The sequence below is a fragment of the Oncorhynchus kisutch genome, linkage group LG16 (assembly GCF_002021735.2).
Source record: "Oncorhynchus kisutch isolate 150728-3 linkage group LG16, Okis_V2, whole genome shotgun sequence".
Classification (NCBI taxonomy): Eukaryota; Metazoa; Chordata; class Actinopteri; order Salmoniformes; family Salmonidae; genus Oncorhynchus; species Oncorhynchus kisutch.
Window position 1 is genome coordinate 39,792,110 of NC_034189.2, and position 15,254 is coordinate 39,807,363.

Below are 15,254 nucleotides of genomic sequence, written 5' to 3' on the forward strand. Positions count from 1 at the left end.
GACAGATTATTGCAAAGACGTTCAATGAGTAGAAGTACATTTTTTAAAAAGCAGCCCAACATTGCTTAGAATCAAGGGCAATGGTGACATCATTGAGGACCTTTAAGGTTGCAGTGACACATCCATAACCTGAGCGGTAACCAGATTGCACACCAGAGAGAACACTATAGGCATCAAGAAAAACAGTGAGTTGATTATTGACAAGTTTTCCCAACGCTTTTGATAAACAGGGCAAAATAGAAATAGGCCTATAACAGTTGGGATCAGCTTGATCTCCCCCTTTAAATAAAGGACAAACTGTGGCTGCCTTCCAAGCAATGGGAACCTCCCCAGAGAGGAGAGAGAGGGATTAAAAAGGTCAGAGACAGGCTTGGCGATAATAGGGGCAGCAACCTTAAAGAAGAAAGGGTCTAAACCATCTGACCCAGATGTTTTTTGGGGGTTAAGTTTAAGGAGCTCCTTTAGCACCTCGGACTCAGTGACCGTCTGCAGGGAAAAACTTTGTATCGGGGAAAAAGAGAATCCTCTCCTTGCTTTTAATATCTGAGGAATCCTAATTATGCAAATCCAAAATCTTTTACTTCCTTTCCCCCTGAAGGATAAAGCAGCTGTATGATAAGCTATGGTCTCATTCAGTAGTACACTATAAACCGTGAGACAAAAACTAAAACACAAGGTAGATTACATTATGGCAATACACTCAGTAACCTGGCATGAATTAAACATGACCTCATCAGCAGTTGAATAAAAGAGCACAAAGCAGATGTATATCTAATATTCTCTGGTATGGAAACTATAACCGACGAAACGTTGATACAAGAAAAGGTGGAGAGTTAATTGTGTATGCAGGAATCATTCTTATGGGCCAAATGATAGCGTGTTTATTTATCACCACAGGAAGTGACAGAGTGGACAGAGAGCTTCACTGAACTTTACTCATCTGCATAACAGTGCAAGGGAAATAAATACACTTCTTGACCACGGTTCCATCATAAAAAGGGCCACATTAAATCCTAATTACACGAAGTCAAAGCATTTTAAAAGTCAACGCTATAATGAGACGGGAACAAGAATGTCATGACTGAAGCTAGCTCTACGGCTAGGAATCCAGGGTTTTACACAATAGTATTGAGTAATGACATTAGCACCCCCCCCCCCCACACACACACACACACGAATCAGAATGTCATATCTCTGAACCACTTGGCACAGCTTGTGGCGTCCCTGAACTGAGTGCTCAAGCACATAATTAAACACATTTTGTCCCATAATTAGGTATTGTCCCATAATTAGGTAAATTACTCTGCATTACACTAATCACGGGACTCTTCCCCACTGAGTGTAAAGAGTGAACAGTGTTTCAAGCATTGTTGAGCTGCCATATAAATGGCTCCAGAAAATAAGACTAGAGAACGCTAGAGAAATCCACTATAAATGTAGATGTTCTGTTGGGAAGGAGAACTACAGATGAAAAAGATATTCAGCAACTCTTGGTAGGAAAATGGAAGTTTGCTTCAAAAATCAACCTTTTATTGTTAAAACCATTCTGAAAATAGCTTCATATGGGTACTAGAAAAGACCCATAGGCGATTGTGTGTGTGTGTGTGTATACTAACAACCCATAACTGTAATGTACAAATATGTGTAAAGTGAGGGGTCAAAGAGGTCAATTGACAGCCCTGTAGCTGTAGAAAGGAGAGGACAGAGGACATCTCTCTGTAATAATCAGTGTGTTGTGTGAGTCAACAAAGGCCTTGCTTGCTAACGATCTTGTATCTTAAGTGGGAGATAACAAAACATGCCCCCGGCTAATGGCTTGTATAAGGTCATCCCAAGAGACTGTGATTTACAAAGAGTAGAAAGTGGAGAGAGGCTGTTCTTTGTCCCTTGTATGAGTAAGCTAACTATATGGTGGTTATAGGCTTCAATTAATCTAATACCGTACAAATATCCCAACAAATGCATATTTATTCTCTTTCTCCTCCGTCCTTTCTTCCTCTCAAACACTTCAACTCTCAAAAAATATCAAGCTCTTAGGATTTTACGGTGAATTTATCCTCCGAAAATGAACATATCCATAAAAAATCAAATAATTTCACTGAGAATGTGTGAATCCCCAATAAGCTCTCTCTATTCTAATCACTGTCCAATATTGACCAATATTAGCATAGATTACAATAATTCATTGGAAAAAATATCCATACTGTAGTAAATATTCTTCCAATCCATCTCTAGTGCCAGAGCTTTGTCACGGTGCCAGACCTGTCATGAAGGAAAGTAGGGTATCCTCTAGACTAGTCACAGTGCCAAAGAGCCAGCTGGAGGACACAGACTAGAAGGCGTCGTGCCATCTGGAATATCAACAAAGACGTGTTGAAATACTGCCATCTTCCTGAATTACATTCTCTCCCTGACCAGTTCCGACTGCTGCTGTACATAGACAAACTGACCAGCTGCTGTCCAATAACAGGACAGAGGACTGGAAACAGGCTGGCTGCTAGTTTGACCGTCCGGCTGCAACTCTGATAAGAGATTGATCGTCCACAATTATTTATAGGAGCTTATAGGATAGATTGATGCTGCTCCGAAAGAGGAGGAGGAGAAGGCAGATTGGATGGTAAATCAGCAGGATGTCTATTGGCATGAGATTCGTCTCATGCCAATAGGAGGTATGGAAGGTATGGAAGTCAGGAAGTTGTTAAAAGGAGATGGATGCAGCCACTGGTGTCGCAAACTAAACCGCTGGGCTTTCTGACACTTTCAAAAAAAAAGTTACCAACTTTTATTGCTGTGACACGGCAATGATCATAAAACCCCAGCAGATACAGCACGTTTCTAGATGACCGTAAATAACAGGTTGATTGTACAGTAGTACAGTGGTTGTGGTCCCGCAGTATCACACCAAAATGTGTCATATGGACAAAAGGCTCAGACACGGCGATGACAAAACAGCAGTGGATGTCCTGTCTTTTACCCACATCGCGGTGTGTTATCGCGTTCACCTGCTGGGTTCTCAACGAGCTATTTTTGACGTTTTGTAGAATCATCGGGAAATTGACTGCTGATATTCTGGTCAGAGGCACGCGGCCGTCCATAGTTCTGGGCCCGGCTTCCCAAAACCATTGAGGTTAAATTCATTGTTAGAACCTTGTCGGATCATCTTTAAATCTCGGGACTGTTTCACAAATCCATCCTCACTACAGTTGCCATTGAAAATGCTTGTTATTTATTGGGAACAGACAACAGCACAAAGGGCAAGAAGGTAGAGACAACAATACATCACGCAAAGCAGCCACAACTGTCAGTAAGTGTCCATGATTGAGTCTTTGAATGAAGAGATTGAGGTAAAACTATCCAGTTTGAGTGTTTGTTGCAGCTCGTTCCAGTCGCTAGCTGCAGCGAACTGAAAATACGAGCGGCCCAGGGATGTGTGTGCTTTGGGGATCTTTAACAGAATGTGACTCGCAGAACGGCTGTTGTATGTGGAGGATGAGGGCTGCAGTAGATATCTCAGATAGGGGGGAGTGGGGCCTAAGAGGGTTGTGGAGGATGAGGGCTGCAGTAGATATCTTAGACAGGGGGGCCTAAGAGGGTTGTGGAGGATGAGGGCTGCAGTAGATATCTTAAGACAGGGGGGCCTAAGAGGGTTTTATAAATAAGCATCAACCGGTGGGTCTTGCGACGGGTACAGAGATAACCAGTTTACAGAGGAGTATAGAGTGCAGTGATGTGTCCTATAGGAAGCATTGATGGTAAATCTAATAGCCGAATGGTAAAGAACTGCTCGGGTGCACCCTTACCTGCCGATCTATAAATTACATCTCCGTAATCTAGCATGTGTAGGTAGGTCATCTGAATCAGGGTTAGTTTGGCAGCTGGGGTGAAAGAGGAGCGAATTACAATGGAGAAAACCAAGTCTAGATTGAATCTTTGCCTGCAGCTGAGAGAAGGCCAGTGTACCATCTAGCCATACTCCCAAGTATTTGTATGGAGGTGACTACCTCAAGCTCTAAACCCTCAGAGGTAGTAATCACACATGTGGGGAGAGTGGCATTCTTCTTACCAAACCACATGACCTTTGTTTTGGAGGTGTTCAGCACAAGGTTAAGGGCAGAGAAAGCTTGTTGAACACTAAGAAAGCTTTGTTGTAGAGCGTTTAACACAAAATCCAGGGAGGGACCTGCTGAGTATAAGACTATCATCTGCATATAAATGGATGAGAGAGCTTCCTACTGCCTGAGCTACAGTGGGGCAAAAAAGTATTTAGTCAGCCACCAATTGTGCAAGTTCTCCCACTTAAAAAGATGAGCGAGGCCTGTAATTTTCATCATATGTACACTTCATGTATGACAGACAAAATGAGAAACAAAATCCAGAAAATCACATTGTATGAATTGTAATGAATTTACTTGCAAATTATGGTGGAAAATAAGTATTTGGTCAATAACAAAAGTTTATCTCAATACTTTGTTATATACCCACGTTTTCTGTAAGTCTTCACAAGGTTTCCACACACTGTTGCTGGTATTTTGGCCCATTCCTCCATGCAGATCTCCTCTAGAGCAGTGATGTTTTGGGTCTGTTGCTGGGCAACACGGACTTTCAACTCCCTCCAAAGATTTTCTATGGGGTTGAGATCTGGAGACTGGCTAGGCCACTCCAGGACCTTGAAATACTTCTTACGAAGCCACTCCTTCGTTGCCCGGGCGGTGTGTTTGGGATCATTGTCAAAGACCCAGCCACGTTTCATCTTCAATGTCCTTGCTGATGGAAGGAGGTTTTCACTCAAAATCTCACGATACATGGCCCCATTCATTCTTTCCTTTACACGGATCAGTCGTCCTGGTCCCTTTGCAGAAAAACAGCCCCAAAGCATGATGTTTCCACCCCCATGCTTCACAGTAGATATGGTGTTCTTTGGATGCAACTCAGCATTCTTTGTCCTTCTTTGGATCATTCAAATGCTCTCTAGCAAACCTCAGACGGGCCTGGACATGTACTGGCTTAAGCAGGGGGACACGTCTGGCACTGCAGGATTTGAGTCCCTGGCGGCGTAGTGTGTTACTGATGGTAGGCTTTGTTACTTTGGTCCCAGCTCTCTGCAGGTCATTCACTAGGTCCCCCCGTGTGGTTCTGGGATTTTTGCTCACCGTTCTTGTGATCATTTTGACCCCACGGGGTGAGATCTTGCGCGGAGCCCCAGATCAAGGGAGATTATCAGTGCGTGGAGCCCCAGATCAAGGGAGATTATCAGTGGTCTTGTATGTCTTCCATTTCCTAATAATTGCTCCCACAGTTGATTTCTTCAAACCAAGCTGCTTACCTATTGCAGATTCAGTCTTCCCAGCCTGGTGCAGGTCTACAATTTTGTTTCTGGTGTCCTTTGACAGCTCTTTGGTCTTGGACATAGTGGAGTTTGGAGTGTGACTGTTTGAGGTTGTGGACCTGTTTGAGGTGTCTTTTATACTGATGCCAAACAGGTGCCATTAGTACAGGTAACGAGTGGAGGACAGAGGAGCCTCTTAAAGAAGAAGTTATAATTCTGTGAGAGCCAGAAATCTTGCTTGTTTGTAGGTGACCAAATACTTATTTTCCACCATAATTTGCAAATAAATTCATAAAAAATCCTACAATGTGATTTTCTGGATGTTTTTTTCTCATTTTGTCTGTCATAGTTGAAGTGTACCTATGATGAAAATTACAGGCCTCTCATCTTTTTAAGTGGGAGAACTTGCACAATTGGTGGCTGACTAAATACTTTTTTGCCCCACTGTATGTTGTTGATGTAAATTGAGAAGAGCGTGGGGCCTAGGATGAGCCTTGGGGTACACCCTTGGTGACAGGCAGTGGCTGAGACAGCAGATGTTCTGACTTTATACACTGCACTCTTTGAGAAAGGTAGTTATCAAACCATGCCAAAGACCCCTCAGAGACATCAATACTCCTTAGCTGTCCCACAAGAATGGAATGGTCTACCCTATCAAAAGCTTTGGCCAAGTCAATAAATATAGCAGCCCAACATTGCTTAGAATCAAGGACAATGGTCACATCATTGAGAACCTTTAAGGTTGCAGTGACACATCCATAACCTGAGCAGAAACTTTGCATACCAGAGAGAATACTATAGACATCAAGAAAGCCAGTGAGTTGATTATTGACAAGTTTTTCCAACACTTTTGATAAACAGGGCAAAATAGAAATAGGCCTATAACAGTTGGGATCAGCTTGATCTCCCCCTTTAAATAAAGGACAAACCGTGGCTGCCTTCCAAGCAATGGGAACCTCCCCAGAGAGGAGAGAGAGTGATTAAAAAGGTCAGAGACAGGCTTGGCGATAATAGGGGCAGCAACCTTAAAGAAGAAAGGGTCTAAACCATCTGACCCAGATGTTTTTTGGGGGTTAAGTTTAAGGAGCTCCTTTAGCACCTCGGACTCAGTGACCGTCTGCAGGGAAAAACTTTGTATCGGGGGAAAAAGAGGGTTGAGCATTGGGGCTAGTCGCATTAGAAGTGGTGGTAGATCAGGAAATGTTGGAAGGGCAAGGATGCATGGCTGAGTCAAATAGGAATCCTGACTTAATATATTGGTGATTAAAGAGCTCAGCCATGTGCTTCTTGTCAGTAACAACCACATCATCAACTTTAAAGGACACGGGCAGCTGTGAGGAGGAGGGTTTATTCTCCAGGTCTTTAACCGTCTTCCAGAACTTCTTGGGGTTAGACCCACAGAGAGAACTGCTCCTTAAAGTAACTAACTTTGGCCTTCTGGATAGCGTGAGTGCACTTATTTCTCATTTTCCTGAACGAGAGCCAGTCAGCCTGAGTATGTGTGTCGCCAAATGCAATTCTTGAGGTGGAGTATCTCTGCATAGATTACATAGGGTAAGCATTAGAATAAGCCGGCTAAGTATTTGTAGCTATAGGTCAGGGATCAAATAGATTTTTTCTTGAGTGGATGGTCGTAGGCCAGAACATAATTACAAATAATTTGAAGGCTGCAAATTGACAAACATATATATTTGACTAAACATAATAATTTCAAACCTTGCTTACATCCCATGTCTCTCTATTATGTGTGGGAATACTTGGGAAAAGTATGATTTCCTGGTGTTTTTTGTCATTTATTTATTTGTTTGCTCACAAATGAAAGCACCCTCTGTGCGAATGCTAGTTGGGGAACCCTGCTATAGGTTGTATTTCATAGGCTGTGATCAAATGTCAGTATTGTGGAATAATTCTACAATTAAGGTAAGATTTGAAAGGGAGAAAACTGATCCGAGAGCAGCGCTGCCTTTCTTTTGATCCTATCAGTATTGACCGTTCTCTCTGCGTGGGGTTTTGGGAAACACATGTTATCGAGTGGAGCAGCGGTTAAAGGCACTCTATCTCAGAGCTGGAGGCGCCCTGGTTCGAATCCAGGCTGTATCACAACCGGCCATGATTGGGAGTCCCATAGGGCGGCGCACAATTGGCCCAGCGTCGTCCGGGTTTGGCCGGGGGTAGGCCGTCATTGTAAATAAGAATTTGTTCTTAACTGACTCGCCTATTTAAATAAAGGTTAAATACGGTCCATCACTACGGGAAACCGGGCCCTGGTGCGTTTCCCCTCTTATGCAGAGACGGCTTTAAAGCAGACAGTCTTGAATAAGGAACAGGGTTAAACTGTTGAGGGGGCAGAATAAATTAGGCTTAATAGGACCTGAAGCTACTGTCTCTAAGCATTGTCTTGCCTGGTTGGCAATTTAGCAAACACATTCTGACAACACACAAATCTGTTCTACTGTCTCCGTATGCTGCTGATGAAGCAAGGTTAGACATTCTGGCCCTACAAAAGTCAGAGGAGAATTCCTGGTGACATGCCACACAAACATTTTCTCAACCATCCAATCTTAGACAGCAAACACAGTGATATGGATTGTATGTTGGGTGATGAGGACAAACTCTGACATATAGAGCTAATACCAAACGTGCTCAGATATGGAGAGGGCATGAAATACACATACAAAAAAAATGAGCTCAGAAATGCATCTCTGTGGCTGACATTGTTATTGGCTCTCAGGCCTACCAGTTCACACTATATAAGACAATCAGATATCCTGTTTATGTCAGAACTCTAACTGTTTTGCCTCCCACACAACTTGTTAAGAGGCTTGCTAAACACCGCTTGCCTGACAGTGCATGCCAAGGCTGGGGTGGATTCAATGCACCAGGGGGACATTTCCTGTTCTTAATACAAACAGGCCCATTTCTCATTCCCACGTCTGTCATCATTACTCTGTGGAGCAGGGCGTACATAACAGTGATGTTACCCTGGCTGACTGGAGCTGTGCTATGATCATTGTCATTTCAGCACCAGAGAGGAAGGGAAGAGAGAAGCTGCCTGCTTGGGATCAAAAGATGCTGCCTTCCCTTCTTTCCAAACAGCCTCTTTAAATCACATCTGCATGACAATGAAACTGAGACTGGTTGGCAGCAGTTTGCTTTCCTCCTCGTACTCATCAAACACAAGCACAGACAAACATCTCCCTCGCCTTTCCCCTGCTCCCATTCGTGACACGGCTTTGCTTTTATCAAAATAAATGTAAAAAGTACATTTAAGGGAAGGAGGGACCGGGGGAAAAAAATGGGAATTGAAGAGAAAAACCTGCTACCTTTAGATAATCTGGCGTCCAAGCCGCCTCTGACAAGGTGCAGGTGAACAGACATCCTCCCTCTGTTACAAAGCAGGAGAAGTGGTTTACTCTTACCAGCACGAACCCAAATTTCTACCCCGGAAAACACAGTTAAAAGTCAGGGCACTCATGTACATAGGCCTATGTCTGAATAGCTTACTCCCTGTGTATATACGAGCAGACCTATTTGAGAGGTAGCCTATTTATTCTGCAATGGCTATGTGGAAACAATAGAGAGACAAGAGGGAGAGAGATAGAGCAGGAGAGAGAGGCTATAAGGGAAACAGTCATGAGAAAATTACCTTTCCCCTCGCTGCCCTCTTCGTGGATCTTCTTCACAGCTTGCAGGCCTTCCTCTTCAGAGTTCCCAGCTGGAGGAGAGGGGAATGATTAGGGGGAAAAAAGAGGATGGATGGAGGGATGAATGGGGTACTCTGGAGCAGCAAGTATCCTTCCCTCATCATAGAGACCAGGGAGAGCAGAGTGAAAGTCTAAACCTACACTTCTGATTTGGGTTTCATTGAAGCAGTGCCACTATTACGTCAATAATGATTTCTTTGCAAAACCCTATTAAATTTGATTGAGGAGTCAAATTTGATTAGGTTAGGAAATAACTGCCTTAGGCAGGAATGTGTTCGCAACGTATCAAAGATTCCCTATGTACTGTAGTGAAAATCAGTGCAACATTACTTAGGCTACAATTCAAAAACACATTAACCTAAGGATGTTAGCACACAGGCTTCAACTATGTTGGATTGAGCAATTTAGAATGATTTGGGAGATTACGGAGTCATGACCAAAGGGTGTGTGTACAATACCTATAACCACATGCATGCCAAGGCTTGCCAGGTGTCTTGCAGTCTCATAGCCCATTCCTCGGGCACCCCCCGTCACTATGGCAACCCTTCCATTTTGTTTGGGCAAAACTGTGTGAGGAAGAGAAAGAAAACTAAGGTCCATATGTTGCCATCGCCTTGCAACACAATGGAACATCTATGGGTTGATACAAACAGGCGTATTTATTCCATCCAGTCCAACATATCACTGAGAACAACACAATTACGGGCAATCAAAACATAATTCCACTGACTCCATTTTGTTTTGCCCATTATAGAAAACACACAGTACTTCCATTTCGGGGCAATTTGTGTTGGGTCAGAGATTACATTGGGCTATAATCTGCAGTTATCGAAGTGTACGGTGTGGAATCGGACTGAAGTTGAGTGAGTCACTGGTAAATAAGTCCGTAACGACCTCTAGTCCTGAAACATGAAGGGAGGAAGAGCTCTTCATTATCGATGACACATATATCCATTTTGCTTGACAACAACAGTTCCTGCCCCTGAAGATAAAATGACTTTGTGCAACAAGCACACAAAGCACAGCTTGCACGCGGCCAGACAGTTTAGCATGACTAAAATTAAAGCCGCAGTGCTTATCTATGCACCGAGGGTAATCAGGACGGTTGAGATTTCAACTCTATTACATTTCTCCCAATCAGATTTGTATCACATTTGCCGTGGCGGCTGGTGAGTGGTTAAATGAGCAGTTCGTTGCTCATTTAGTTTCCAAAAAACTGTAACACTGAGGAGAAGCCTATAAATGCAAGTTGATACCTTCGTAGTACCATCAGGACTCATCTGAGGAAGTTGTATAGGACACATTGAACACAAAATGAACACGAGCAAGCAGAGATTCAAGTTATATAGGATATACTTTATGTTCTTCTGAGAGTTCAGTACAGATAACAAAGCTTGGCACATCAAAGCTAATCTCTAACGTACTATAAAGACATCTTAAACAGTCCAAGGACTTCAAAGAGCAAAGCAAACAATGACTCAGAAATGACTTGAACATTGGGACAATAAAAGCCATTTAGCCATACATCAAATAGTTAATCAAATAAAATCGCAGCATGATCAGAAAGAGAAAATTGACCAGATGTTACACTCACATAAATCCTTTTTTACTAGTAAACAACTAAATGCCCTCAGTATATATTATTTTTTTAAGTATTTCCTTTAGGATTAGGGTATTGTAACTGTTTGGTAGTGGGCAGTGGCCTGCCCAGTTATTCCATGGCCTGACCCAGAGTCCTGCTCCAGTCCCAAGCCCCATTCGCCGGAGTCATCCTCAATAGGTTCAGCCTCATTGCAGCGCCGTGAGTTTTCATAGAGAAACACCTGTTGGTCTACATGTGCCGGGGTGAGGCGGTTCCTCTTACCACAGAAGAAAGTCCCTGAGGAACTGAACAGTCTGTGGGAGGGGACACTAGTGGCGGGGACACACCAGTACTTCTGGAGCACCTTGGGGAGAGTAGGGAATAAGCCCATACGGTCCGACCACCAATGGAGAGGGTCTTCGTTGAGACCCAGGATCTTCTGGGATTTGAAGTTGCTCAGCTCTTCCACGACCTGAGCGTGTAGCTCTTCTTGGTTCTCGTCATTGCCTGACTGGCAAAATATCACAGCCAAAGGGTTGCCTGCATTGCTACATGAAGGAGAGTGTTTGTCAAGAGTCTGTTTTTTGTTGGGTGGCTCATCAGAAAGAGGAGCCAATTCATCTGTGACCACATTCTCATTCCTCTGTTTCTCAAGAATGGCTTTGGCCTCCTCAATGACTTTACTCTCCACTTGGGAGCGGTCGTGGGGGGACAGGAAAGGAAGCCTCTTGTAACGGGGATCCAGGAAAGTGGCGACGTTGAGAAACATTGCAATCTCAGACGTCTGCGGGTAGGTGCTGGACAACACCTTGGAGATGACCTCTTTGGCCATGCCAACCTCTTTTGCGTCCCCTTCTTTGGCCTTGAGGGTTGTGTTCAGCAGCATGTGAAGGACAGGCCTCACCATACTAATGGTCGGATACCTACAGTCTGTTATCATGTCAGCTACCAGTTTGAAAGGTTGCAGAACTCCAATCAAGCCCTCAACCATGTTCCATTCACTGTCCTTGAAACTCAGCTGATGGTTGTCACTGTCCTCCATGAGTACCACACTGATAATGGCCTGCTGCTCTTTCAGGCGCTGGAGCATAGTCAGTGTGGTCACCCAGGATCGGACCCTGTCTCTGATGAGGACACACTGGGCTAGGCCTTGCTGCCTCTGCTTCTCTCGCAGCAAATACATAGCCATCACGGACTGTTGGAAATAATCAACAAGTTTGCGGCAACGTCCCAAAAAGCAGTCAATTCTGGGCAGCTGAAAGGCCTCATCCATCCCTCGATTTATAGTGTGGCCAAGGCAAGGCATCTGCACGGATAGATCCAGAAGAGAGCAAGCTTTCACAATGTCCAATGAACCGTTAGTGGTGGCACCGTTGACTTTGTGAGTTATCCCCCATTCAACAAAGGCTTCGTACAATGCTCTAGTAATATTCTCAGCTGTATTGTCCTCTGGAACTTCAAAAGTTTTCAGGCATTTGGTACTCATGGAGAAACCAGAACCTAGTCCGTTTTGGTTCAGAGAGTGCATGGACAGGGAGATGTAGGTCCTGTTCTGAGTTTGGCTTTGCCAAAGGTCAGTTGAGACACCGCAGTTCACCACCCCTGCCACCTCACCCAGCACTGCATCTCGGATCTGATTGTACCTCTGTGGTAGGGCCTTCATTGCTACGTCGATTCTGCTAGGGGGCAAGTATCTTGGATCTGCAGTCCTTAAAAGGGCCTGAAAGGTGGGTTCTTCCACCACAGACACAGGGTACATCCCTTCACAGACAAAGCTGATGATCGCAGACGTCAAATCATTATGCCGTCGGTTGATATTTTCAAACGCTGGGCTCTGCTTCAGGATGGCTTCCTGACATTGCTGCTGCATAGGTTCAGTCTTTATCTTGGAGTAGGCCGTTGCGACCGCCTCACGCATCTGCTCCGTGTTGCTCTTCACAAACTCACAGAACTCAACTGGGTGGTTCTTCTCCAGGTGGTACGAGAGATTGGAGGTGTTCCCGGAATATGCTATTTGAGTCATACATATGCGACAGTAGATCCTCCTCCAGTGTAGTATACACCCGTCTGCATCGGTGTCAAAGCCAAAATACCTCCATACTTTACTTTTTGCCCTTGGATGTGCAACAAGGTGGAGATTAGATGAGGAAGCACCTTTGGCCTCCATTTTGTTCCTTTGACAATGATCCTTTTAGGTGCCTTCACTCATTACTGAGTACCTAACAAAGGCAGTGAGATAAAGGTAGCATGAGATAACAAAAGGTCAACAACAGGAAAAGAAAATGTCAGATAGGGGCTTTTACCTCAGTAATTAATAGGCTATAACTATGTTTTTTCTTATTTGTAATTCAACCTATTCTCTAAATAAAATATTCTAAGAGCCAGTACAGAATGAGCTTGCCTCTCCACTGCTGTGGAGGACATTGCGTCACCTTAAACATAAATCTAGGGGACACAATGCAATCTGCTTTGAGTATTGACAAGTTTGTTGATCCAATCATCTCTCTAATTACTAGCCGGTCTTATCTTGATTGGGATACTGAAAATGGCCTGACCCGGTCTCTCACCATAAAGCCTTGAGTCCAATTACACAAGCATATTTTGCCAAGGCTAAAACTAACCTCAGTACAGCTTAGGACCTAAATGACGCAACTTGATTCTTTGCATGCTTAGGTAAGTTTGAGAGGTTTAGGCTAATTGGTCTTTTCTATAACAAGACATAATACAACACTGCTATTGTGTCAGTACAGGCTAAGCTACAAGTTCACATGAGAGGATTTCGACATTCTGATGTGATGTGAATAAGGGGGAATCTGGGCTAAAGGTAATTGATTACCCCTATCCTTCCAAAAGCACTATAGTTCACACAAGGCAATGAAGATATGTAGTGAGATTATCATGACGTGTGATTCACTTTACAAGGCATGGTATTATGGCACACTATGAATTTTGAAAATGTGCATAGGAAAATATCAAAAACCCATTCCCATTACAGACCTAGGCTACTATTGTGGGAGAATCAGTGAGCATACAAACACTATACTCAAATGTATGGTTAACGTAGCCTAGGTCTGGGGTTGTGTGCATTTGTGAAATGGAATGCTGATATATAATTAATATTTTGTGCTGGAAAATACTGGTTATGGAAAGCAGATCATATCCTAACAACATAAAGGCTATAGGTAAGTTACAGTAGCAGTCAACTATCGCATAAAACTTGCAGCTTAAATTTATGACAGCCAGTTATTTCAATTCCTTAACAATTTGTTAAACAGTGGTTGCATTTTGATATTAAATCATTTGCTAGTCAATTCTCAGCCAAATTGGCTATTGTTGTTGAAAGCCTTCACTAGCTAGCTAAGCAGCTAACGTTAACAGGCAGCGCTAGCCAGCAGCTAACGTTATAGGCTAGGATAAGTGATAATCACAGCTGCATTCAATATCTGTAATGAATACGGGGATGAACAGAAAAGTCTAACCTGGTAACGTAAAAGACTTGTTGAACAGTTGATACAGAAGAACTTTAACTCCCACTAAATACAGCCTCAAAATTGGTAAAATGAAAGACAGTAGCCACATATCTGTGCCAGGTCTCTTCGTGTGTTTCAGTCCTTGGATTCCGTGCTACTCTGCACACTTGTGCTTCGCTTAAGTTCCTCCTGCTCTGTGAGTGCGCGGAAGCGCGCTCCGAACCTTGACATTAGTTCTGCCCCCTCAAATCTGTATCACGAGTAAGGGCACGCAACTGGCAGGAGGCGTAGAGATGTGAGGAGAGAGAGAAAAAAAGGCCTACCCATATTAATCTCATCTCACAGGTCTGTACAGTGCATCAAATATAATATCGTCAGTATTTTTATTTATTTAGACTTCTTACTTCACAAATCCAGTTATACAATATTAGCCGATACATTTTCATAAATAATTTAAAAAATGAAGCATTGGCTTTGATTGTAAGGCTTTGACTAGTCGAAAATACTTGAGGTTCACTTCTGTTATAGGGGAGAGTGGGGTAAATTGAGCCAAATGGGTAAATTGACCCACCCTTGCTTCTAGGAAACCATACACAAAATTAATCATTTGACCAAATATTAAGGAAGAGGTCATAATTTCACGGAGTCTGCAAAGGAAGAAACCACATTAAACTTTTTTTTAAATCCAAGTCAAATGAATGTATTGTGTTAGAGGTTTCATGATGCTTGTACTGTATCTAAACCAAATTAGATACTTTTAAGATTGTTCTATACATCAGGTGGGGTCTCTATAAGCTTCTATATGAGGTCCTAAACCTAACATGAAAGTGCATCCTTGTAGCTGTGTAGGCTAATATAGTCAAAATGAGCCAATGGTTGAGCCAATGGCAAGTTGAGCAAATTGAAGTACTTTCTTCCTAAGCGTAATGCAAGGCATTATCACTGAGATATGAGGTAACAACAGGGCTTGGCCTATGTTGAAAGTGTTTTTAAAAAAGTACAAAGTGTTTGTTAGGTGTTAGGTGTATCCAGTGATACATAACATCCTGAAATATATGTAGATATCTTTGTTAGAAAGAATACTATGTTTCCCTTGGCGGTGTGATGCTGAATGCCAAAAAATGGCTCAATTTACCACACTATCATCTAAGGAAGGTTTAATGTACATAATA

The 15,254-nt window shown here is 43.1% G+C and overlaps 2 protein-coding genes across 3 annotated transcripts in view; both read right to left on the bottom strand.

Moving 5' to 3' along the window:
• dhrsx (dehydrogenase/reductase (SDR family) X-linked) overlaps positions 1-15,254 on the bottom strand; it is a 31,538-nt gene that overhangs the window by 10,084 nt on the left and 6,200 nt on the right. Inside the window, exons 1-3 of one of the 2 annotated variants that reach the window (XM_031792373.1) lie at positions 14,092-14,352; positions 9,489-9,596; positions 8,973-9,041 (exon numbers count right to left, since the gene is read on the bottom strand). In XM_031792373.1, the coding sequence (XP_031648233.1) occupies positions 8,973-9,041; positions 9,489-9,596; positions 14,092-14,191 (277 nt within the window). In that variant the 5' untranslated portion in view covers positions 14,192-14,352. Of the gene's footprint in view, positions 1-8,972; positions 9,042-9,488; positions 9,597-14,091; positions 14,353-15,254 lie in introns of those variants that run through there. The other variant, XM_031792374.1, reaches the window with a different exon arrangement.
• Positions 10,366-14,345, bottom strand: LOC109906688 (zinc finger BED domain-containing protein 1). Its single transcript, XM_020504525.2, has 2 exons — positions 14,092-14,345; positions 10,366-12,831 (listed from the first exon to the last, which is right to left on the bottom strand). Exon 2 carries the CDS (start codon positions 12,777-12,779, stop codon positions 10,698-10,700), a length of 2,082 nt encoding a protein of 693 aa, XP_020360114.1. The 5' UTR covers positions 12,780-12,831; positions 14,092-14,345; the 3' UTR covers positions 10,366-10,697.

What these genes read in the sequence shown, in the direction of transcription:
- LOC109906688 (XM_020504525.2), bottom strand. Translation starts at nt 12,779, where the DNA reads ATGGAGGCCAAAGGTGCTTCCTCATCTAATCTCCACCTTGTTGCACAT.